The sequence below is a fragment of the Balaenoptera borealis genome (genome assembly GCF_965194805.1).
Source record: "Balaenoptera borealis genome assembly, chromosome: 21".
In the NCBI taxonomy this organism is placed as follows: domain Eukaryota; kingdom Metazoa; phylum Chordata; class Mammalia; order Artiodactyla; family Balaenopteridae; genus Balaenoptera; species Balaenoptera borealis.
The window spans coordinates 15,983,165-16,008,762 of NC_138880.1; the positions used below are offsets into that span (position 1 = coordinate 15,983,165).

A 25,598-nucleotide genomic window follows, 5' to 3' on the forward strand; every position below is an offset into this window, starting at 1 on the left:
TAGGTAAGCATATAATAATTTCTGCTACAATTTCCCTTCGGTTACTCAATATGCAAACACATTCTACTTCTTCTATCTTCACTTCCAAAGATAATCATTACTGTGTAAATTAACGTAATCGCTTTCTTAGATGAAATTAACCCAGTGTATTTTTCAGTTAATATGTCCAGCTCTTACCAGATTCTTCGCTTCCCAGAAGGACCAGAATTCTATAAATCCTCTGACCCTCCAGTACCTCTTTGTAGCCATCTCTATGCAAATGTAAACAGCAAATCTCACTGCAGTTAGCTGGGCATTTTGAAATTCTCTTTGTCTCTCTCCATTTGACATCTGCACTGACCCAAGGTCCCTTATGTCAGTAGAGCTGGGCATCATTGAGCCCTTTAGACACATTTTCCTGACTCTTTCCAAGGCACGGACATTCAATGATTATGAAAGTTTCATTATTGCTGCTCAGTTTCTTATACATGAGATATTTTATGATTCCAGTTAATAAAAGATACCACGGCAGAACACGAATAACAAAAGCATTTTATCACAGGATTGAGCCTTCTGATCTTGAGAGACAATGCTTCCCTAGTCGACTAGTCACCACAGGAAACTGGAAAAACCGAACCCGGAAGAGGCCTCCAGGAAACCAGAAATACTCACCGGCCCTCGAGAGGACTGAGCAGATGCTGTGCTGACCCCATGATTTTGATCAACAGGTACAAGCAATGTCATGCTTTGATCTCATCCCAGCAACTCTGCTCCGGACTTGCTAAGAGAGAGGAAAAGAAGGGGTAAAGAGAAGCTCAGGAACTGTCTGAAAGTCACGTGCTTACTCAGCCCCATTTCCTGTACATCTTCCTCTGAATCATAGATTGATGAGGGTCAGGTACTGGAGAATCTGGTAAACAGGACGGGAGAGTTATAGCTAACACACAAACTTCATACATAGCCAGTCGGCTGAGTTCAATGTCATTAATTTCAGTTGAATTTGGTTACAATTTATTGAGTTGCTCCAAAGCAGATAGATCTGTGTCTAAGCATCTTATTTTTAGTGACATATTTTTAACTGTTGGTACGATCTCTGGGAAAGTCATGTAACCAATCTGAGCCTCGAGACTAGCAATAACTAATAGTTATTCAGGACAGTTGGTTAATAGTAACTGATGCAGTACACATGATACCTGGCACATGGTAGACAATCAGTGCTAGGTGATGTTGACTTTGTCTTCCTGATTACTGTTAAGGATGGTGCATGCATGACAACAATAAAACAAAGAGCTCTGGCAGACTCAGTTCTCATAGCCACAAATGGTGTTAAGTACAAGAAAAAAAATTCGGAACCTCTCCAAGTAACTGACAGCACAATGCAACATAATGGAAAACAACTGCCAAGTGAAATCACAAATCATGCAAAAAATGCTCTGACAAAAGTGATCTTGAGGAAACTGCACAAAGAATACACACATCTATTGATAACATTTGTTAGGTCGGTATAAAATATGCTATTTGTATTTCTAACGGAAGGATCATGTGAGTTGGATCACAGGAATGTATGTCAATTGGGCTCTGAAAAAACTGCCATTACACTGCACTAGTACTTAGTATTATTTCCAATAGACCCCAACCAACCATGAGTGTTAGCACCATAAATCAATTTTCCCAGGACCTGATAGTCTCTGGATTAACCACACTCTAAGTTTTGAGCTGAGAGAACAAACAGAATACAAAGAGCTAAAAGCAACCATAAACCTTTCTGGGTCAGCAAACTTGATATCAATGCTATTCAGGCCCCATCTTAAAAATTTTTTTTTATTGAGATAAAATTCACCTAACATACTTTAAGCATTTTAACGTATACAATTCAATGGCTTTTAGTATATTCACAACATTGTACAACCATCACCACTATCACATTCCAGAATATTTCCATCATCCTCCAAAAAAAACCTCTCTTTTAAAGTGAACGTACTTTTGGAGGGGAAATCCATAAAGTCCAGCACTAACATTTATATATTTTCAGATTTCTTTTCTTTTCTTTAATTATTATTATTTTTTTGGCCGTGATGCGCAGCTTGTGGGATCTTAGTTCCCCAACCAGGGATGGAACCCAGGCCCTCAGCAGTGAAAGTGCAGAGTCTTAACCACTGGACCACCAGGGAATTCCCTCAGATTTCTTTTAATTCCAAAATACAATAAAAACTTTAATGTACTAGGGAAAAGGGGTCACTTGAAACAGGGGGAGAGAAATACTCTACATATTTTAAGTATCAATAATCCATTATTCCTGCTTCCAATGATCTCTGCCTCCTTGTAGCCACACCCTGTGTGATTTTCTCCCACATCCTATCAGGATTGGTCCAAGAGGCCAATAGAATACTGCAGAAGTGATGTTATGTCGTTTCCAAGGTAGGTTATAAAAGACATCGCGGTTTTGCCTTGCTCTACCTCTCAGATCTCTCTCTCCGGGGGAAGCCAGCTGCCATGTCATGAAGATGCTCAAGCAGCCTATAGAGCAGCTCACCTATCAGGGAACTGAAGCCTCCTGCCAACAGCCATGGCAGGCAGCCACCCTGGAAGCAGGTCATCTGGCCCCGTCAAGCCTTCAGATGACTGCAGCCCTGAACAACACCTTGAATAGAGCCTCCTGAGAGACCCTGAGCCAGAAACATCCAACTCAGTTGCTTCTGGATTCCTGAGCCTTAGAAACTACGTGTGATAATAAAGGTTTGTGGTTTTACACTGCTAAGTTTTGAGGTAACTCGTTAACGGAGTAACAGATAACTACTATAGTGGTGTTAGTGTAACGATTCAGCAAAGCTGCCAGCAGGAGAAGACGAAGTACGTGTGAAATGCATAGAAATACAATCAATGCACAAACCCTTTAACTGGCACTCAGCTTAGGCAGGTCGGACTGCAACTGCCTTTAAGGAGTCCTTTCCCTGCCACCAGGTGTCCTGTTGCAACCTTTTTTCCCAATCAAAAATAGTCCTTGTTCAAATAAAACCTAACTCATGCAGAAATCAACAGAGAGTCCCACACGGTGTGATTTTTTTCTGGACTCCATTTATGCCTAGAAATGGAGGACTTTTATCCCCTCAATCTCTGTTAGGACGGAGCTGAGAGAAGGCTGAAATAAATACTTTCCAGAAGGGCCTTCCAATTTTTCAGTGTCTATTTTTACTGGATTTTTTTGGAAGAGGTAAAACAAACAAAATGAAACAATTTAAAGTAAATGAAAATAAAATGGCAAACCACTTTAGAAAAACTAGGGGGTCAAGGAAGAGAAGTTTGAAAATGTTAAATCAGGTATTAATAACTTCATCATTTAAAAATTTTCTGGAAAATGACTGGTTTCTCCTCCCCTGCTTAAAAATTTACTCAGACCCTCTATTCTTTTGAGTTGTGTAAACCACTCTACAGTGTTTTCTCTTGGCACCAAAATATGTTCATACAATTCAAACCTCCAGTCTGTTCAGATCTTGTTGAAACTTCTTTGCTTTGCTAACTCCTAGTAAAGTAAATGTACTTTTAGAGGTTGGGCCACAGACTTCAGCCATGTTTGACTAGAGGTTTTTGCCTGATACCATTAAATTCTGTCACCCTGTCAACAAGTTACCAGAGGTGGGGTTAATCTCTTTGCAGGAATGTGACCCAGAAATGTGTTTAATGATCCTGGGTTCTGGTTTTCTTGGATTCACAGTGGCTCTTAGATTGCAACTCTGAGAATAAGTCAGATGCTGTCCAATTATCAGCAGTTGGGAACCCAAATAAGCTCATCTCCTGTTTCATCAAGTAAAAACATGACATAGATGCATTCTGTTAATTGGGTGAGACGGTTCAGACATTGGGTCCATGGGCCCACTGGTTTTTAAAACAGGTCAAAAAAGGTAATTAAGACACTGCTTTGGGCTCTCAGAATCAGGTGTTTAGACAAAAACCATAAGGTCTTTAAGCCAGACCCGTTATCTGCATCCTTCTCGTTTATTTCTATTGGTCTATTTAGACTGTCCTTTGTTGGTGAGCTTATTTATTAACTAAAAAAATTTTTTGTTGCTTATACTTTGACTATTTCAATGATAAAGAGAAGTCCAGAAACAATATAATGGAAATCTGTGTATGCAACATCAAGATCGAACAAACATTAAAATTTAGATTCCGTTTTTTGGAGAAAGAACATATTTTAGACCAAGTCAAGACTCTACCCCTGTGGTGGACAGGCCGTGGGGTTATACCCAGTGACCCACACTCTTGTATAGGCCCCTCCCCAGAACCTGTGGCTTGTTTCTAATTAATAGAATGTGGCAAAGATGACAAGATATCCCTCTCTTGACCAGGTTATGCTATATGGCAAAGGCTAAGGGATTTTGTAGATGTGATTAAAATCCCTAATCAGTGGACTTAAAGTTTACTGAAAGGGAGATTACCCTGTTTGGGCCTCATCTAATGAGGGGGTGCCTTAAAAGGGGATCTGGGGATCAGAGAGACTTGTAAAGACAGAGAACCTCTCTCTTTATCGCTGGCTTTGAAAAAACAAGTTTCTGTGAATTCCACAGCTGCAAGAAATTGAATTATGCCAATAACCAGAGGGAGCTTGGAAGCAGATTCTTTTCTAGTTGAGCTTCCTAATGAGAACACGGTCTGGTTGACACTTTGATTTAAGCCTTGGCGAGACCCTGCTCAGAGAACCCAGCAAAAAGCCTTGCCTGGACTTCTAACCTACAGAGACTGTAAGACAGTAAGTGGGTGTTAGTTTAAGCCATTAACCTTGTGGTGATTGTTATTCAGAGATAAAAAACTAATACAAGCCCTGATCTCGTTCCTCTACCTCCTTCCCCAGAGGTAACCACACGAAATGATGTTCAGCTTTACTAGAAGGAAAGGAACTACAAATTTAAACAATGAGGTGCTATTTCATACTCTTTGAGTTGACAAAAATCAAAATGCCTGACAACCCCAAATGTTGGAGTCATAGGAAGTTTCATACACTGGAAATGCAAATGAAAATTGGTAGAGCCATTTCAGAGAGAAATTTTATGATGCTTATGTGACATAACAAATTAACTTTTAACAGGTTTTCATACTTTTTACTACATATATTTTGCATAGGTTTTAATACATATTATCCATAAACAGTATTTGCTATTTTTGTGTGTTTTAAATTTTACATAAGTAGCATACTTTTGCAACTTGATTTTTTAATTCCGTATTATGTCATCAAGATTCATCTATTTTTATACATATATTCTTTTTAATTCAGTAAAATATTCTGTTATATTACAATACCACAGCTTATCCATTCCTCAAACTATACTGGGGCAAACACACCTGTATTCATCTTAGGAACAGTTTCCCTAGAGAATACACCTAAAAGTGAAAATTTTAAGTAAAGCTGAGCGTCACTTCGTATGTTTTTGGTCATTCTGGTTTCTTCTTTGCTAAATGCCTGTTCATGTTTTTTACCCATTTTCCTGCAGGGTAGTTATTATTTCCCTTGTTGACTTATAGGACATGTCTGTATATTCTGGCTCTCAATCGTTCACCAGTTATTTGCATTACAGATGTCTTATTCATTCATTCCCTTTCAAAAATATATTTACGGTGAACCTTGGTTTTCTCAACTGCAAAATGTGGATTATACCACGTAACTCACAGATAAATGAGATGATATGCATGCAAGTTTTGGTTCCAGTGCCACGGACACTTTATTTGCAGTAAATGTGAGTTTCCTAAATCTCCCCTTTAAGGAACTTCTGAATCTAGGAATAAGGCAGTGCCTAAGAGAATGCGCTGGAGTTGCACTGAGGTCTTGGTGAATCCCAGTGTCACCACGTGCTCACCTTGTGATCTTGGACCACACTGCTTTAAGCTGTCTAAGCCTCAGTTTGCTCATTTGTAAAATACAGATCATAATGCTTGCTTTATAAAGCCATTGCCGGAATAAAGTTCTGTCTTGTACAGTGCCTATAACACAGTGAGCCTTTAAAACAACAGTAACTGCTATTATTATCATTATTGTTAGGGAAGATGAGAATTACATAGAAATAACAAACATGAGCTAGAATATGATAAAGTCTCTCTATGAAAGACACTAGCTAACTGGTATCAGAAGGCAGAGGTGAAGGAGAGATTACACCTAGCCAGGGGCTGATGGAAATTCAGGGAACGTTTCACAGTGGAAAGGTCATTTAAATGCAGCTTGGAAGAAGGGTGGGTGGGATATAAATAGTCAAACTCGAGGAGAAAGAAAATTTTGCAAGTAAAATTAAAAAAATGCGGGGGTATTAAGCAAAAAAAACCAAACAAAATCCCTAGTATTCCAGGTGTGTAGAAGTGTGGGATAATGTGAGAGGTGCTGTCGACATCCTGGAAAGGAATGTTAAGACCAGATCAATGGAAGCTCTTGGATGGCTTAGGACTTTGAAGTTAGATGGTGATAAAAGAGCATTTAATCTTTGAAGATATCAAAGTACATTGTGCACGAAATAGATCCTATTCCCTAAAAAGGGCCCCCTCTGTGTAACTACGGAGTGCTCTGGGGTATGGGATCACACTTGTCACGCAGGTGTCAGTGAGTGAGTGCCCGGAGGTGGCAGTGGGGAGGACTGGAGATGGTGCCTGTGACTGAGGTAAAGGAACCCAGCAGGTATGTTAGTGGAAACAGGCACTGGGTCAGTGGCCTATGGAATCCAGCTTGGAGCTGCTCGATTATTCCTATCGCATACTAGGAATCAAGAAGTTATGAATGTTTTCTCTCTTAGATGGGATCAGTTCCTAAAGAGGACCCAGAAAAGGCAAAGTATACAGCCTTTTCACAGGCATTCCTTACGGGTCCAGATAATAGTTTCACGCACATTTTTTTAAAAAATGTGGGTGAAACACATTTACCTTCAGAAAGTTTTGTTTTGGACAGAATGCACACCACTTATTTTCCATTTAAATGATAGAATTTGGTTGTATCAAAATATATTGGAATTACAGTGATCTTTGTTTCTTGTGTTTTCTCTAGATTTTTTTTTCCAGTTTACTATCACATGATCATTAACTGTAAAAGATGTTTTGGTCTTATTTACATGAGCAATCTAATGTAGTCAAACTCAAAGGAGCAGAGGGTAGCATGGTGGTTGCCGGGCACCAGGGGGTGGGGGGAGATGGAAAAGGGGAGGTATTAGGCAAAAAGTACCTAGTTTTAATTATATAAGATGAATACATCTTAGAGACCTACTGTACAGCATAGAGCCTACAGTTAAAAATACTGTACTATATATTAAAAATTTTGCTAAGAGGGCAGATGTTATGTTAAATGTTCTATCATACAGAAAAAAACAATACGTACAGAGGGTGGAAGGAAACTTTTGGAGGTGATGGATATGTTTATGACACAGATTGTGGTGATGGCTTCACTGGTATATACTTATCTTCAAACTCATCAAGTTGTATACATTAAATACGTATAGATTTTTGTATGTCAATCATACCTTCATAAAGTGGTTTAAAAATGCTTTTTTCTTATATTATTGTTTTCTTAACAACTGAACATTCCAAAACCTATTTATTTATTCATAAGACAACTGACTTTCAAAAGATAACTAGATACAGCTGCAAAACTCTACACATTCAAATTATGAGTCTCAGGTTAGAACCATTCCTATTTTTTTAAGCAAGTTCTAGGCTTCAGTGTGGTGAATGATTTTTCTCAACCAGAAAATGATGAGTAATTCTGCTAGCAAAACCATTAGGGAATCATGCCACAAGAAATGTTTATCTCTTCACCTCCATCACCCATTAGAAAAAAATCCAAAGACATTTCTAAAGGAAAGATGGAGAGCGTTTACAATGAAGTTACCATATTGCTGTTCTTGGTCTAAAACAATTCTGCTGGTGTTGACTGCCCAGTGGGCCTAGATGGAGCTGAAATGATCTTTGTGAGACCAGCAATTTTTCTTCATTTTCTGCCAGGACTTTTGTAGCATCTGGCAAGAAGTAAGTAACAGCAGGTGTGTTTACCATTATCAATTTACTTTTGAGAGCCATTTCTTAAGCATTTCAATCTTTCCTCTCATTCTAACCTAACTGGTAGAGAGCATGAGAAGCGTTTTGAAACAAGGTTATTGTAATAAAAGTTTATTTATCTGGGACTTTATAAATACAATAATTAATTAATCTGAATACTCCATTCTCATTTAAGCCAGAAAATAAAGAAGTATGAAACTTACGAGCTAATGGCTAGCTTTTAATTCTTTACCTCAAAAGACTTTTTAGCTGGATGTTTTGTGAAAAAGTTATCTCTCTTTTACAAAAAGGGAAATGGGTCTCTGAGAAGTTACTTGCCTTCTAATAGCATAGATGTGATGGTGGTTCTAAGCAGAGACACAAGTCTTATGACTCTTCATCATGTATATTTGTTGTCTGTCAAATCATGATTTGCAAATGACACTTGAAATGCTATTTTTCATCAAAGGGTTTTATCTTTGTTAATAAATTAATTGAGGCAATTTTTTATATTCCTATCAATTTGCTGTAATTTTCCCCAAGTAGCTGCTCCAGATGGCACATTGGAGACCGGGACACAGGGTATTAAATGTTTTTAGGATATAATGCCATCTCTAATAATACTTTCTTCTAGATAACATGGCCAACCTTTTACTTCCTAACACCATCTAATTAACCAAGAAGGGAACTGCCAGCAGGAGAATTCCCATTTTTCCCTTCAGAATTAGGGCTCTTTTTATACAGACTTCAGTACCTGCAAAAAAAGCCTGGGGAAAAACACAGCCCACACTAGTCAGCAATTTGGGCTTGTTGGTAAAGAAAACATACACTTCCCATCAGTTTCATTTAGAATTAAACTCAAATTATGTTTAAAGGCATTGTTTTGAAGGTAGTGACAAGCTGAATCACTGATATCTTAAGATAAGGTTCCAGGAGGTATAAAGTAAACATTTAGGTCTGGACACTTTCCTCTCATGTTCTGCTTTGTGTTTTGTTTTGTTTTGCCCTCCTTTGGTCCAAGTCCTAAGAATCCAGTTGAGCACAGAACTCTTTTTAAAAAAGTAAGTCTCTGCTCAGCTGTGGTTTATAGGCTCATCCCTGTTGTCATCCCCCGGAGCTTACAGAATTGAGACGGCTGATGTGGGCGCACCATGGGCAGAGTTGCAGAAGGTCTTCTTAGATTGCCTTATGCAAAACTTCTCTAGTACTACTTTCTCTTCTTCCCATGAAATTCAACACTATTAACATCATGCCCTTAAAAAATGGAAAAAACGGAAAAGAGGCTTGTGGATGGGCATCGTCAACAAAGAAGGAACTGGAATCATTGTTCTTCCCTCTTCTCCCATCCTTGGCCTTGGGGGGGCGCGCTCTCACTGCTGGCAGGAGCTCATGACAGATGGGATGTTAATAAGCACTCTTGGAACATGGCTTGGCTGTGTTGGGGCCCCGTTTTCAGTTTCTTGGCTGCTTGTTTTGGTAAAAGAAGTCTTCGGGGCTGAGATGAGCGTAGAAGCATCATGTGAATGAGAAAGGTACGCACTGCAACAGCCTTAGTCCGTGACCCGAGATAAGACCTTTTACAGACTTTCTCCTTCCCCCATCCAAATCTCTAATGTAATTTAAACAGTCCAACCTAAAAAATGAAACAATCCTTATGGGATTTAAAAAAAAATTCTCATTTGGATGCAAAGGTCCTGTCTCTCCAATCACCCTTCTCTCTGTGTCTTCTCCAAAGATGGTGCTGTTGGTGTAGGGTGGTAGGGGGGCACCACACGACTTCTTGAGTTTGAGGGGAAAGGGGTACTCTGGTCTTATGTTGAATTTGGAGTGTGATTTGGCAACATCTTCTGGCCTCTGGTGTTGATGTTGCTTGATCAACTGCTTCCAAACTTGCTCTCTGGGGCCAAGGAACTCACGGGTCTGTGTTTGGGACAACGTGTCCAGGCGGCACCAGTCAACTATCACAACCCTCACAGGTGGGCTCAGCTCCTCTGAACCTTCCACTGCCTGCTGACTCCTGAGCCTCCCTTTTGTCTTCCACGTGGTCCACGCTTAGCTTCTGTGTGGGTCACCCTGCCTTATCCTAGCAGCCCCACGGCAGGTCCATTGGCCCTTGACATGGGAAGGAGAGAAGCCTGGGAAGCTACACTTCAAGCCATTTTTCTCTACCTGGCCACATGGTACCTTCAGGTTTACTTGGATGGACTGTTCTCAGTCTGATATGTGACCCAAACAAGCAACAAGACAAGAGCCCATGCACTCAGTTTATATAGCAACTTCCCGAGGGAAGAATCAGGACACATCTATCTGGCCATCTCACTCCTCTCTCCCTTTTTCTCAACTCCTCACATCCTTTACATAATCATCTCAGAGCTGGAAAAGGGCAGGTTTCTCCCTTTCATCCTCTTCTGCTCTGTCTGCCCCTTCATAAAACTCTAAGCTGAAGAAAAAGATAAACGAATTTAGCTAATCCTTTCTTATGGCAAAAGCCTTTGTTTTGCTTCATTTAAGCTATGCTTCTAATGTTTTTTTAAAGCTCTAACTGTTTTACTTCGTTTAGAGTAAACCATAGTTTAAATGACAGAGGCTGAACATTAAGTGTCATTTTGCTGTTGTCGCTCGTTTTGTTTTGTGCTCCTTTTACAGAACATCTCCATCTCCCACCCTCCTCCCTACCTTGAGTGTCCTTAGGAACAAGGCCATGTGTTCGGAAAGTCAAAAGTAAAAAAGCACATACATAATTGTTAAATTATTCCCCCCATGATATTTATGCCACCCCAAATCTTCACAGAAATATAGCAGAATAGGTTTAGTTTTTGATGCTATTCTCTAGAGAAGGAAACTCAGCTTCACCAAAAACAGATTTCAAACTGAATCAGACTGGCTCCAAGGACCAACCTTCTTTCCTGGGTACCACGCTGCCTTCGACGAATAGCTGGAAGTTTAGATACAGATCAAGAGCCAAGAGTGAAGGTCAGGAAAGAACCATGCAAATGGCATCATCCACACCGACTAAAAGTGCGGGGACAGAGCAGAAACGAATGTGACTCTCGTCACCACTGTGCCAGGCGATCTTGGGAGCCTGATGGTTCAAGTAAATTCCGGGCCATTCAGTAGAAGACCTGATTGCTTGTTTAGTAATAAAAACAGAATCAACAGATGACTTCATTAAAATGGGCTCATTAAATGAGGCTTTGAGGCTTATTCTCTGAATTCTTGATGTCATCTGGGAAGCCCAGAAATCATTCCATAATCTGGTTGTGGGGGAGGAAGGATAGATTCTGCTATTTTGACTTCCATATCCCAGGCTGTCTACCAAGTCTCTGCTACTCAGGTAAATGTCCTACGATTTGAGTTCAGAGAATTTAAAGATTAGTGGGGTATTATCTTGGTAACTAAACGATTCATTTCAAGCCTGTTTCATTTAAACTTATAAACACATGGCTGTGGCAGAGTTTACTCCATGCACATTTCATTTCCCCTCTTATTTTCATTGATTTTATAAGGAACGGTCATGAATGAACAAGAAAGCTAGAAGAAGAATGAGCTCCCATCCGTAGGCAGGGAGAGGAGGGCATCTCTGTGTGAACGCGACCTCAGTGGGGGCATTAGAACGTGAGCGGGGTAGGAAGGACACCCTTGGGGCGGTGGCCTGGCATGGGATGTCAGAGCCAGATTGTGTAAGAAGGGTGTCTGTACAGGGGGTGGGGGCAGCCTGGGGAGTCAGAAGCCTAAGAATATCAGGGGGGCGACTTCCAGCAGGGACCTGAGGGTGTTGGAGCCCAGGTGTGGTGAGGAAAGCATCCACATGGGGGAGAGGTTCATGACAGCACTCAGAGATTGTTTACATACTGGGGAATCAATCAAATAAGTAAATACGTTAAGGGTAACGGGAGACAGATTTCTCACCGTCACAGGAGGGAGAAAACTAAACAAGCCCAGTGCTGTTGGACTGCAATTGGAAGTATCAGTGTGAACATTTGGTTTTTCAATATACAGAGAGGTAGATAAAGAAATATAAATAGATTTAAATATACACAGAAACCTACATATATTGCCTGGCTGTCCATTGACAGGGCTGGGGTGAAGTGATGCCCCAAGTACAGTGAGCTAAACACCTAGTACTCAGATCTGGTTTTCTCAACACCATTCTCCACAAAAAGGATGTCAAAAGGACACAGGACCAGCTTAACGGGGCTCCCACTGGCCATGTCTGGGACAATCTGTGCTTCAAAATAAATAATCCTACTAGTAGATTATAACCTATTGAATAAACTAGAAAACTATGAGTCATACTGACATAAATAAATAAGTAAATTGCACATTTCATAAAGAATGGGGTATTTCTTCTTGAAGTACCTTTGCACAAAATACTCATTAATTACAAGGAGAAAAAGAGTCATCTTGCATTGGAGAGGTCTGGCAGACGACACCTCAGTCAAGTGATCAAAGTGAGTATCACCAGTAACGGGACAAATTGAAATGATGTCCCACTGATCAAATGTGGTGAGGAGACTATAGCATCACATCTGAGGTGTTCTTTCCAAAGATGCAAAAACCCGAATCTAATCATGAGGAAGCAACAGATAATCCTCAATTGAGGAATATTTTACAAGGTAACTTAACTTCAGAGGTGCCAAGGTCATGAACATCAAGGAAGTCTGAGGAATAGTTCCAGAGTGAAGGAAAATGAAGAGACCACCATGTGGTTCTGAACCAGATCCACCGGCTATTAAGGACATTATTGGGACTATTAGCGAGACAGGGGTCTGAGGCTCCGATGGTCATTATGTACCGATGTCAATTTCCTGATTTCAGTGGCCGTCCTGTGGTTCTGTAGGAGGATGTCCTTGTTTGTAGGAAATGCACCCTAAAGTGTCCTGCCGTTACGGGGTGTCGGGTTGGTGACTCACTCTCAAGGATTCAGAAAAAAGGTCTTTGTGCTGTACTGACACCTTTCATGTAAAAAACAAATCTTTAAATAACGTATTAGAAAATAAGTAAATATGTAAATAAATTAAAACTTTTTTTTGATATTTAACATAGACTTTAGACCCTGGCATATTTATTTCTATAGGTATCATAGGTGATTAGACAAAGGTGTCTAGTCTGATTTAAAGCAGAAAAATGCAGCTAGTATGAAACTTTATGCCCAGCTTCCCTAAATTATTATTACTCCTATTATTATTACTGTTCAATTTAAAGTAATTGCAAATGTATGGAAAAGTTGTAAGAACAGTACAAAGAACTTCCATAAACCTTTAAACTTCACCTAGATTCAACATTTGTTAACATTTTATGATATTTGGTTTTTCACCTCTTTCTTTTTTCTGAACTATCTGATAAGTTGCAGACATCATGCCCCTTTCCCCTTAAACGCTTCTGCCTCTGTCTCTTAAGAATAAGGATATTCTTTTACATAACTGCAGTATAATGATCAAATTCAGGAAATGTAGCACTGATACAATATTTTAATTTTGTCCATATTTTAATTTTGTCAGTCATTCCAATAATTTCCTTATTTCTTAATGCAGGATCCAATCCAGGTTCGAATATCATATTTAGTTGTCATGTCCCTTTCATCTGGAACAGTCTCTCATGATATTGAGAGTTGTTTTATAAAATATCTCTCCATGTGGGTAAGATGTTTTCCTCTGGATTATTTTTCTTTTACCCCCTCCCTTTTCTCTGCCAGGTTTTTCTACCTGTTAGAGATAGCTCCTTTTCTACCTTCTTGAGTTCCACCAAATCCCAGAAATAGACACTTGTTTTGATGGGCAGATTGTTCACAACAAAAGCTTTTTCTAATTTTTAAAAAATTTGCTGGATGAACCATGGATCACTCCCTGAGGAGTTTCAATAATTTAGAGTTATATAAGGAGCACAAACGGATTTGTTGAAAAGAACTAAATTCACAGTTGGAATTTACCATCGACTAAAGAACTAAGAATAACTCTATACAGCAAGGTACAAATCATGGACTCACAAACCATCATCTCCACAGTGTGAGACAGGCGTTAGTTACCAACTGCATCTTTCTGAAGCATCTATAAACCCCTTAGCTTAGAGGAACGAGGGTACTGTTTCTGTTCTGAGTGCGTCTTCATCGGGCTGGCTCCACGTTGAGCTCTACACTGGTTCCTTCCCTAGTAACAGTGCACTGCTGTGTTGTAAGGAGACTGGTAAGCACATAAAGTGAAAAGTGGACAACTAATTGTAAGGAGAGATAAAACAACCTGAGACCAAAGGAGGTGTTAAGTGCAGGGAAGGCAGGGTGGGGTGGGTAGAAAGCATGGGTAGAAGGATTATGCTAAGTATAGAAACAGAATATAATGTGCTAATTATGTAACAAAACATCCACCTCATTTAGCCGTATCATAACCTCAAGGTGTTCACAGTTACAGTACTTTCATCTCTGCCACTATGGGTAAATGTTAGCTTATAACCTGTGGACGTGGTAACGTACAATTTAATAATATGGAGAGTATGTGTCCAGCTGGAAGAATGGTGCCCTAATCATGTGCATATTTCCCCTAGATTTCTGGATAAATTATACTATGTAAAAGCTAAGCAATAGTAATACACCTATCCTTCTACTAAAACAACTCCCAGCTTGCCAAATAGAAAGGTTGGTTATAAATGTTTAAACGTGCATTTAACGAGTTAACATTATTTGCTAATATTTTAGAAGTACTCGCCTAAGAATAAGGGTATTTTGTTTTAATCTGTTTCAGATGCAAAACACAAGACTTCATAGATGTTAGCTGGGCCTGCTTCCCTTTAACTGCCGAGTCTGTGCTGCCACCTGGTGTTCTCTAAGTGCCCCAAACTTTTAGACAAATGAGTTTGGTATTTCCTGCTGCCTGCTGGACATTATACAGGGATGTGTCTCCTCACTGCAGCCTCTGCATGTCTCACTGTAGACGCCTCATCTTCTCATCCCTAACTTTCCTACTGTTCCCAACACTTGGCATGATGTTGACATATACAGTGCCTGACACATCAATGCCTATGAGATGAATGAATGAATGAACGATGTTTGTTATCCAGACTAGAAAACGTGAAGCCATTTTTTTTTTTTAATTTTTATTTATTTATTTTTGGCTGTGTTGGGTCTTCGTTTCTGTGCGAGGGCTTTCTCTAGCTGCGGCAAGCGGGGGCCACTCTTCATCGCGGTGTGCGGGCCTCTCACTATCGTGGCCTCTCTTGTTGCGGAGCACAGGCTCCAGACGCGCAGGCTCAGTAACTGTGGCTCACGGGCCCAGCTGCTCCGCGGCATGTGGGATCTTCCCAGACCAGGGCTCGAACCCGTGTCCCCTGCATTGGCAGGCAGATTCTCAACCACTGTGCCACCAGGGAAGCCCTGTGAAGCCATTTTTAATTCTCTTTTTTCCCCATCAAATGGTCAAAACTGTTTACCCACTGCCACCCCTTAGTTCAAATCTTTGTGTTTGGACTAATTCTCACTTATGTGTCTCTTCTTCTAACTGAAACCTCCCCTCTTCTTTCTGCCAGCATCTTACTTTTCTTGAATGTCTTTAGCCCGTGCTTTCTGTACCAGAAATGTATGAATAGGGTAGTCAAGAGGATAAGGCTTTAGAATCAGTAGATATGGGTCCAAGTTCCAATTTTGTCCCTTACAAACTCAGTAAATTAAGCACATTAATCTCCTTAAGCCTCAGTTGCTTCATCTGTAAAATGGGAGTAATAATCAGTTGTTCCAGGTGTATATGTAGATGCACATGAAGTGAGGCAGAGCAAGAATGTTATTTTTAAAGATTACTTCCATTTGAGTCATTGGTAAAGGTAGAAGAAAATTTCTTAAAGAAAGAATTGCTCTTTTGTTTAGAAAATATCTTGATGTGTCTTTGGGTCTGAAAGGCAAGCCTACATTTCTCATTCCTCTCCCCCACATGTCTAGATCATGCAAAATAACTGAATTCAAAGAGCTGATTTTTCTCTGCTGAATAAAGTATTTGAAACCAGTTACCTCTAGTCAGTCCAGGAAAGAGGGCATGAGGTTGACGAGGCTGGTATCTGGAAAGAAGGAGGGGTAAGTGGAAGAGGACTTTGGAGGGAAGAGAAACTATTAGATATAAAATATTCAATCTTAGATTGTTTTCTATTCTGTTCTGTATTTAATGCCCTTTATTTTTTCCCTCTAACTTTCAGAAAAGTTTGTTGCTACAATACATTGTAGGAGTGATGTTTTAACGGATGAAGAAGAAGGGAAGAGTCTCATGAGTGGGATCAAGAGGGCAGAAAGAGAATCAGCATACGAGTGGATGGCTGGGAGGGGCATGCTTCAGACTCAGTCCAGGAGGAGGAATCCAGGGAGAGGAGGCAGGAGAATGGGACACCCACCACCTACTCTCACTCCCTTGAGACACACTCAGAAAGTGCCCCCCAAGAAAAGGGAACCCTGCTACACTGCTGGTGGGAATGTAAGTTCGCGCAGCCACTATGGAGAACAGTATGGAGGTTCCTTTAAAAACTAAAAATAGAGCTATCATATGATCCAGCAATCCTACTCCTGGCCATTTATCCAGAAAAGACGAAAACTCTAATTCAGAAAGATACACGCGCCGCAATGTTCACAGCAGCTCTATTCACAATAGCCAAGACATGGAAGTAACATTTATTCCATCAACCTATGAATGGATGAAAAAGATGTGGTATATATACACAATGGAATATTACTCAGCCATAAAAATGAATGAAATAATGCCATTTGCAGCAACATGGATGGACCTAGAAATTATCATACTAAGTGAAGTAAGTCAGACAGAGAAAGACAAATATCATATGGTATCACTTATTTGTGGAATCTAAAAAAATGATAGAAACGAACTTATCTACAAAACAGAAGCAGAATCACAGACATAGAAAACAAATTTATGGTTACCAAAAGGGAAAATGGGGGAGGAATAAATTAGGAGTTTGGGATTAACAGACACACACTACTATATGTAAAATATATAAAGAACAAGTATTTACTATATAGCACAGGGAACTACATTCAATATCTTGTAATAACCTATAATGGAAAAGAATCCACAAAAGAATACATATGTATGTGTATATATGTATATATGTGTATATGTGTATATGTGTATATATATATATATATATATATATATATATATATATATACACATATATATATATATAACTGAATCAGTGTGCTATACACCTGAAACTAACACAACACTGTAAATCAACTACACTTCAATAAAAAAAGTCCACCCCCCCAAATATTGTGGAATGTGTCAGACTCTGCACATTATGAGGAATAGAGGCTCCAGGCATTTTATTTCAATATTAAAGAAAACAGGCCCACAGAAAGCCAAAGGATGTGGGAGCATCTGAGTTACATTTGAAAATCACTTCACATGATGTCTAGGAGAAAGTAAGCACTCAAACAGTGAATGGTAAGAATAACAATTAGGTCACTGCTGAGCCATTATCATTACCATTTTTTCAGGAGTGAATCTTGTATGTGGGTGTCGTATTCTATCTCTTAAAGTGTTGAAATGAATTTCTGATTATCTCTTGTGCACACTGGTATTTTATCTTCACATGCGTTTCTCTCTAATACAGTGTAAACTCTGGAGACTGAGGGCCATATCTAAGTCTTCTATATATGCCACAAAGCTCCTAGTCTGATATCTTGTACAGAGTAAACTCTCAAAATGTTTTTTGATTGAGCTGTCCGGTATGTGGCGCTAACTTTGCATTTAGGCATTCCGCTGATGACTAGGAACAACCTGGATGATTTAACCTTTAGATGCTCTCCAAATCTCAGCTCCCTCCCCTGCCAAACCTTTAAGGAAGGGCTCCCCTGACGGAGAAATAGATGATTTTAGATTATATTTTTTGTCATTCTTCAAAATGCAGACTGTGCTTGGGATTTTAAATTATCGGCATGATTGCCTCACATTTGAAAATGAGGATCGCTGTGGAAATGTTAGTCCAACAAGGAAGCTACCCAAGGAAGTCCATGAGCAAAAGGACTTCATTATACAGCAGCTCTGTGCAGCAATCCTGTAAATCAGGCTCCGGCTGCCCCGCTGGTGTGAGGCCCCAGTGAGTTTATTCATGTGGGTGAGGCTGAAACAGCTTTCACAGAACCCACTGTTTTCTGCAATCTGTGCTTCTGAGAAGATGCATCTTTGACTTACAGCTGGAGTCATCATCTGTGACACTGCTTACTTACAGATGGAGCTGAGGATGGAGCATTCTTTGCCCCCAAAGAATCATAACCCTCCGAAGTAGGGGCCAGAAGCAAGGGAAGGGGTGGGGAGAGAAGCATGGGGCTTTGAAATCTCTTGCCTCTGGGATGCCTGAGAATCATTCATTACTCAATAAAGCCTATAGTTTAGAACCTCTCAAGTTACACTCATTTTCTTATCATTGAACAACAAAGTTATCATTATAAAAATTAATGCTATAGATAAGACTGGAAGAGAAATAGTTACTGCATCTAGGCATAGAGAAAAAATTAAGGAAGAAACCCAAAGCATTGTTTCCTAGATTACTAAAATCACAGATCTATTTTTTATTGAAGTATAGTTGACTTATAATATTATATTAGTTTCAAGTATACAACATAGTAATTCAATATTTTAATAGATTACTCTCCATACAGAGTTATTATAAAATACTGTCTATATTCCCCAGGCCATATAAAAATCACAGATTTTTAAAATGTGAATTTAGAAGGCCTGGATTAAATATTTTTAAATTGCAAAAAGTATAATTTATGACATAAAATATGTAGATTAAGGTCCAACATACATTTACTGTATTTGCTGAATGCAAAATATGTGCTCACAGGCTTGGGGGGTTTTATATATGCAGCCTCAGTTCATCCACAAAGTGCCTTACAATAATAGAGCAATGTTTTCCAAAGTGGGGTATGAGGGTCCCAGGATGAAAGATGGTTTTAGGTTGTGCGCTGAGCACCCCAAATATCACAGGCAATAAGGGAATATCAGCAGAAATGTTGAAGCATTACAGAATGACTAAAGTTTAAAAACACTGATGTGGACTAAGGATTGTCAGCCTGTTTTATAGATGAGGAAAGATGCAGGGATAATGCTGCTATCTCCTCAACGTTTTATCGAGAAAACAGCAGAGCTGTGATTTATATTTACTTCTCATTCTACGACCAGTGCTGGCCTATCTTTCATCCCTTTTCTTTCTTTTTGTTCTTAGTTATTAATTGTGAGCTATTTTAAAACACAGAAAAATAACGGAACGGACCTTTGTAACACCGACAATGGAAATGAAGGAAATGTTAATATTTTGCTGCATATGCGTCAGCAATCTCTTCACCTTCTTAAGAGAAGGTGAAGGTACTGTCAGTGCCTTTCCTTTCCCTTCCTCCCAAAGATAACCACTCTCCTGAAGTTGGAGTGTATCTTTTCCATGTATTCTTCTTTTTAACTTTTATCATACATGTATACAGTAAAAACAATATAAATGGAGTCCAAAAAAATTGATGTAAAACATGACGTCTTGTCACTGGGTTAGTAAAGCAAAGAGGAGGACTTGAGGAGGAGGAGGGTAGATGCCAATGGCCAGTGGCAAGTAACTAAACCAAGGGTCGAGTTACCGTGAGGATGGCAAAGGTTTACAAATTTTCATAAATTGTATTTGTGCACATCCTGTAGCAATCTGTTTTTCCTTCACTCAACATTGCTTTGAGATTTCTTATGTGGATACATATTTGTAATCCATGCAAATGAACTGTTGCATGGTGCTCCATTTTAAAAACTGTGTTTCTATTTTTTTTTTTTTTAATTGCAAATAGTGCTGCTATGAGTATCATTGGTCACGCTTCAGGGGCAGAGCTTCTGCTGACACTTTGGACTGGATAATTCTTTGTTGTGAGGTTGCCTGTGCACAGCAGAATGGCCTTGGACTCCACTCATTAGATGCCAGTAACAACCACCCCCCACCATCCATCCACACTCCTCCCCTTGCAGCGTGACAGCCAAAAACGTTCCCAAACTTTGCCAAATGTTCCCTGAGGGCCAAAACTTCTCAGTTTGAGAACCACTGCTCTAGAGCCTACAGTTAGAGTGGAATTTCTGAAATCTTAAGTGTGTACTCCTTTAGCCTACTTCAGCTTACTGCCAAACTGTTCTCTAAAGTTGTACCAATTTACACTTCCATCCAGGTGGATGTTTGTTGTGGGGTTTTCACGGATCCGCTTTAGCAAGTTAATGCAGATTACTCTATCCTTGGTTTGCTAAAGGCAGTATCATGAATAGGAGATGAAGTTCAGCAAAATAATTTCCCTGACTGTATTGTCTCCATATTCATTAATGTGGAGAATTTTACGTTTTCTAAAGAAATGTTATCTTGTTTTCCTGAGAAAACTTCTCCTGGGTCCTGATGGGCTTTTAAGAACACCATGTTGGATCTGGGTTATATATTTTATTTGCATCTCTGTTCAAAAGTGAGATTTTCCAATAATTTTTCTTTCTTTAATGTTCTTGTCTATTTTGTCTATTGAGCACTTGAAATGTGGCTAGTTGACTGAGAAAGTGAAGTTTAAAGTTGACTTAATTTTAGGGACTTCCCTAGTGGCGCAGTGGATAAGACTCTGCGCTCCCAATGCAGGGGGCACGGGTTTGATCCCTGGTCAGGGAACTAGATCCCACATGCATGCCGCAACTAAGAGTCCGCATGCCACAATTAAGGAGCCTGCTGGCCTCAACTAAGGAGCCCACCTGCTGCAACTAAGACCCGGTGCAACCAAATAAATAAATAAAGTTGACTTAATTTTAGTTAATTGAAATTTAAATAACTACGTATGGCTAGTGGCTTCCATATTGGAGAGCACAGTTCTAGAGTCACAAAGATGTGCTACTTACAGACATTAAAAAGAGGATAAGAAAGTTTCTCTTCTTTCCTCTCTCGTTCGTTCCTTTCCTGAACACAGTCCTGAAGATGTTAGATACAGTTGAGTGTGGGGTAGGGGAAGCCACCCAGAGGGAGTGTCACAGTCTGATCAGTTATGGGACGATTGCCTGGATATTTGATCATATTAAGAACTTGTTAAAAAGATGTAGCTGTGATTATGATACTGTGGTTATATTTTTCTTTTTCTTTTTGAAGAGTATTTATCTTTCGATATGCATAACGAAATATTTGTGGATAAAATGGCATGATGTCAGTAATTTGCTTCAGAATAATCCAGGGGTGTCTGGGAGGGGGCAGGCCGGAGATGCAGATGAAACAGGAGTGGTTACGAGTGGATAACTACTGAAGCTGGGTGATAGGTATTTGAAGGTTCATTAGAGTGTCCTTTGTACGTTCACATATGTTTGAAATATTTCATAACAGAGACTCTTTTAAAAAGAACTTATTAATTATTTGAATCTGTAAAGAGAAAGCTAGTATCTTTCTATCTTTGGCCAAAACCCAACTAAAACATGCAGTTAAATTTTCTTCTAAGTACTGCTTTAGCTGCATCATATTAGTTTTTATATATCATGTTTTTGTTGTCAGTCTAAACATTTTCTCATTTTCCATATAAAATTTTCTTTGATCTGTGAATTACTTAAATACATGCTTTAAAAATGTCTAAATATTTTGGGGGGGAGATTTATTATTTTATTTCTTTTTAATTTTATAAACTTGCATTTAGACAACATGGTGTTTTTGTTATTTCTTCTTTGGATTTTTTTGAGATTTGCCTTTTGGCCTAGCATACGGACAATTTTTGTTGATGTTTCAAGTGCACTTAAAAAGAATGTTTATTCTCTAAGTGTTCGGCTCTGTATAGGTTCACTAAATCAAGCCCATCTTGTGTTTTTTATATATTCCATATCCTTACTAATCCTGCCTGATCTATCCAATAGCACATACTAAGGGAGGTGTGTTAAAACTAAAAATTATTGTGTGTGGTTTTTTTTTTACAATTTCTTTATGTAACTATGACAAAATTTTCTTTATTGTTTGGTTCACGTAAGTTTAGAAATATAGCTTCCTGATGAATTGTTCCTCTTATCATTTGTAATGAATATTTTTATCTCTGTTTTTTCATAAAACTCATTTAAATGTATCTATAATTTTTCATTCTCTTCTTGCCATGTCTCTTAACCTCTAATACTTCCATATATTTTTTCTCTTAGCTGCATTATAGATAATTTCCCCTCTCTTTTCCTTCCCGTAATTTTTTCATTATGTCTAACCTAACTTTTCATAGGATTTTTTTTTTTAACCTTAAGTGTCTATGTTTTTATTTCTGGAAGCTCTATTTGATGGTTTTTCAAATCTGCTTGCCCTATTATCACAGGGCCTTAGTCTTTATTTTAGACAGCCTCTTTCGGATGGTTATTCCATTAAACAGAGTTCTCAGAACTGTAAACTTACCCTGTGTTGTTTCTGTTGACACTCACTCACTGTGTCCTCGTATACTCTGACATCTTTAACAATGAGCTCATCTCTGTCAGGGCTTGGTTTTCTATGAGACGCGTCTGTGGTGTGGGCTGGGGGGATATCATTTTAAGCAGTGTTACATTTGCTCCTGCTAATGGCTCTACACTTTTTTCCCCAGACGTGGCTTTTCCAAGTCTTTCCAACGTCTTGGCTATTGCAATTTCACATCACAAATTCAGGTGAGGTTCTGGTCCGTGGCTTTTGATAGTTAGGGCTGAATTTTTTTCCCTACAGATCCCCACACTGAGGCAGAGCTTCCTTGTGGTCCCTCTGTGCCAGAGTGTGAAATTTTTCCTGGTCCAACTTAAGTGTCATGGTTTTTCGGGGCGAGGGGGTGGGAGAGTCACTCCTTGTATGGACCCAGAGTCTAATCTCCCACCCCCACTCAAGCACTAAACTCAACTCGCTATACGACTGAGCCTGACATCCCAGCAAAGCACCACTATTAGGTTAATATTATATTTGGTCTTAATTTCTAGCTCAGCTATGCATTTTTTAAAAAGCATTTATTCAGATGTACACCCACTTGAATCTATGCATCATGAGGCGAAGGATTTCACTGTTTTGGTCACTGTCATACACCAAAGCTTGGATAAGTACCTGGCACAAAGTAGGAGCTCAGTAAATATTTGTCAAAAGAAATGAAGAAAGAATGAATGAGTGTATCTCACTCCCCAGTATGTGTGTGTATATGCTGGGGTGGGTGGAAGGGCATTTCTACATGTTTATAGTGGGATCCTTTTCAGATTGTCCAGTCGGCACTAACGAGACACACCTGTAAAAACGGGCATGCATTCACCATATCAAACACTGGATGACATCAGGAAACCCTGATCCTATTAGTCCCCAACCCAATTAGCCAAATCCAGCCTTCATCCTTTTCCCCTTAAGTCTCCCATTTCCAGTGTTTCCCACCCTTCCTGGTGACAGCCCCTTCCCCCAACTGTACAACCAACACCCACCACCAACTCCAGCTCCACCTGAAATCTACCTCTCACACCTTTCATCCCTCAATCTACTGCACAGCCACAAATCCTGCCCCTGCTCCCCAGATGGAATATCCAACCAAGCACCCACTGAATCCAAATATCATAAGGCCAGGGACTTGATTTTGTTCACTGCTATACCCCAAAGCCCAGGGGGTGCCCAGCACTGAGGAGGAGTTCAGGAAATATATGTTGAATAAAATAAAGTGTATGATGCCTGCTACTTATATGAAATGGCCAGGATAGGCAAATCCATAGAGACAGAAAGCAGACGAGTGATTGCCACGGGCTGGGGAGAAGGTGAAATGGGAAGTGACTGCCAATGGGTATGGCGTTTCTTTTTGAGGTAATGAAAATGTTTTAAAATTAGGTGCTAGTGAAAGCCGCACAATTCTGTGAATGTACTGAGAACCACTTAATTGTACACTTTGAAAGTACAATATGTGACTTATATCTTAATAAAACTGTCCTCTATAAAAGGAGTTTCAGTAAACCAAGCACCTTAATTATGGGAGGGGTAGGGTTAATGCAGGGTTGGGGGCAGAAGGATATTGTAAATTGGTGCCAGCTTTCACCTGCTTTTCTCTAAATCCTTCAGTAATCAGGCTGAGCCCATCTATCTCAGGGAATCGCGTGTGCCTAGAAGTTTATGCTTACAATTCAATAAATTAAATGAAAAACAAACAAACAAACAAAAAATAATGAATGAATTTAACAGCCACTCACACCGAAATAGCGTATGGTGTAAGCACACAACATGCAATCAAAAGCTTCTGCTTTCAAGAAAAACAAAGACAGCAGAAATATGCAGCCCAAAGTTTGGTTGTACAATTTTTAAGTGGCTTTTAAGTTTTCCAATATGTGATGATGTTTCAAGCTCCCATGCTACCATTTCCAAATAAAACAAAGTAACAGATAAAAGCTAAGAAAACGAAAATCTTCTGATATAAAATAAAAATAGCAGAGAAAGACTCTGCTGTAAAATTTAGACATGGCTTGAAAAAATCATGTTGAAATCCCCCAGCCTCAGTTTCTAATTAAACACAAGCAAACTAAAGTCCAAAAGTAAAAAAATGTTTCTTTATAGAAATCTTCCACCACATTTCTGGACCTGAAGCGGGGATGGGGAATGGAGAGCCTTTTTAGAAACTTGATTTTGTTTAAAGTCCTCTAGCCTCAGTTTCTAAACAAATAAACAAAGTTTTCAAATAAAATAAGCTACAAAAATAGCAGCCCAAAGCCCCGAAGCAAAACTTTGCTAAATGCTTTTCAAAAACCCACCAAGCTCAGTTTCCAATGAAAACAAACAATAAGAAGAGCATACAAACTAAATTTATATACAAACTAAATTTTTTCCTTAAAGAGGCTTCCCCTACATTTTCTCAAACCTTCTCTCCAAAAGTTTTTTTAAAACTTTTTTTCAATGAAAAAAAAATCCTCTTTGAAAAAATAAAAACCTGGCTTTTACTTGGTCAGAACTCCAATTACAAAGAGCTACAGCTGGACGCATCACTTATGTTTCCCTCTCCTCTGACAGCTTTGAAGGAAAGGAACAAGTAAGTACTCCGTGGGACCTCAGGGCTGCGCGGAGCTGAGACCTGAAATGGAACGCTGTGCGCATGCTCCTGGGATCTACCTTCGCTGGGCAGATTTTCCAAAGGAAGCTCTAAGGTGGCAGCCGCACCCAGCCCTCCACATCCCGCTTCATTCAGAATCCCTGAGGAGGACAAAGTATCCTGGAGTGACAACTGGGATGTCAAGAAAATATTGGAATTTTCCGAATCTCTTTATCATGTTATATATCCTTCAGGCCCCTCCTAAATGATCTTGTTTGACTGCAAAATAAAAATAAAAAATGTACCCTGTTTAAAACTAACTCTCTCAATTCGGTGCAATCATCTTGAGGACACGATCACTGGGTGATGACCAGGTAAAAATGGTAGGTAAATTTTCATGCTTTTCACTGAAATAGTTTAGAAGTGTCCTTTTTCTCAGCAGGCTGTTGGCAGGGTGGTGTTCAAAAATATCTTAGAAGACCCCAAGGTAATAAATACTAAACACCTAAACAACCAGGAGATAAAACTGTTCCTGGAGACTCTACTCTGAAAGCAGCTGCCACCTCGGGTACCACCATCCCCACTCCCAGGGTTCGAGAGGGAGCTGCTCCCCTTCTCAAAT

At 39.5% G+C, this 25,598-nt stretch overlaps 1 protein-coding gene across 2 annotated transcripts in view; it reads right to left on the reverse strand.

Annotated features, from left to right (window-relative positions):
• LOC309619652 (uncharacterized protein) overlaps positions 1-25,598 on the reverse strand; it is a 120,159-nt gene that overhangs the window by 14,462 nt on the left and 80,099 nt on the right. For both annotated transcript variants that reach the window (XM_082375077.1, XM_082375078.1), the window contains exon 3: positions 652-760. In XM_082375077.1, coding sequence (XP_082231203.1) covers positions 652-723 — 72 coding nt within the window. In that variant the 5' untranslated portion in view covers positions 724-760. The remainder of the gene's footprint in view (positions 1-651; positions 761-25,598) is intronic.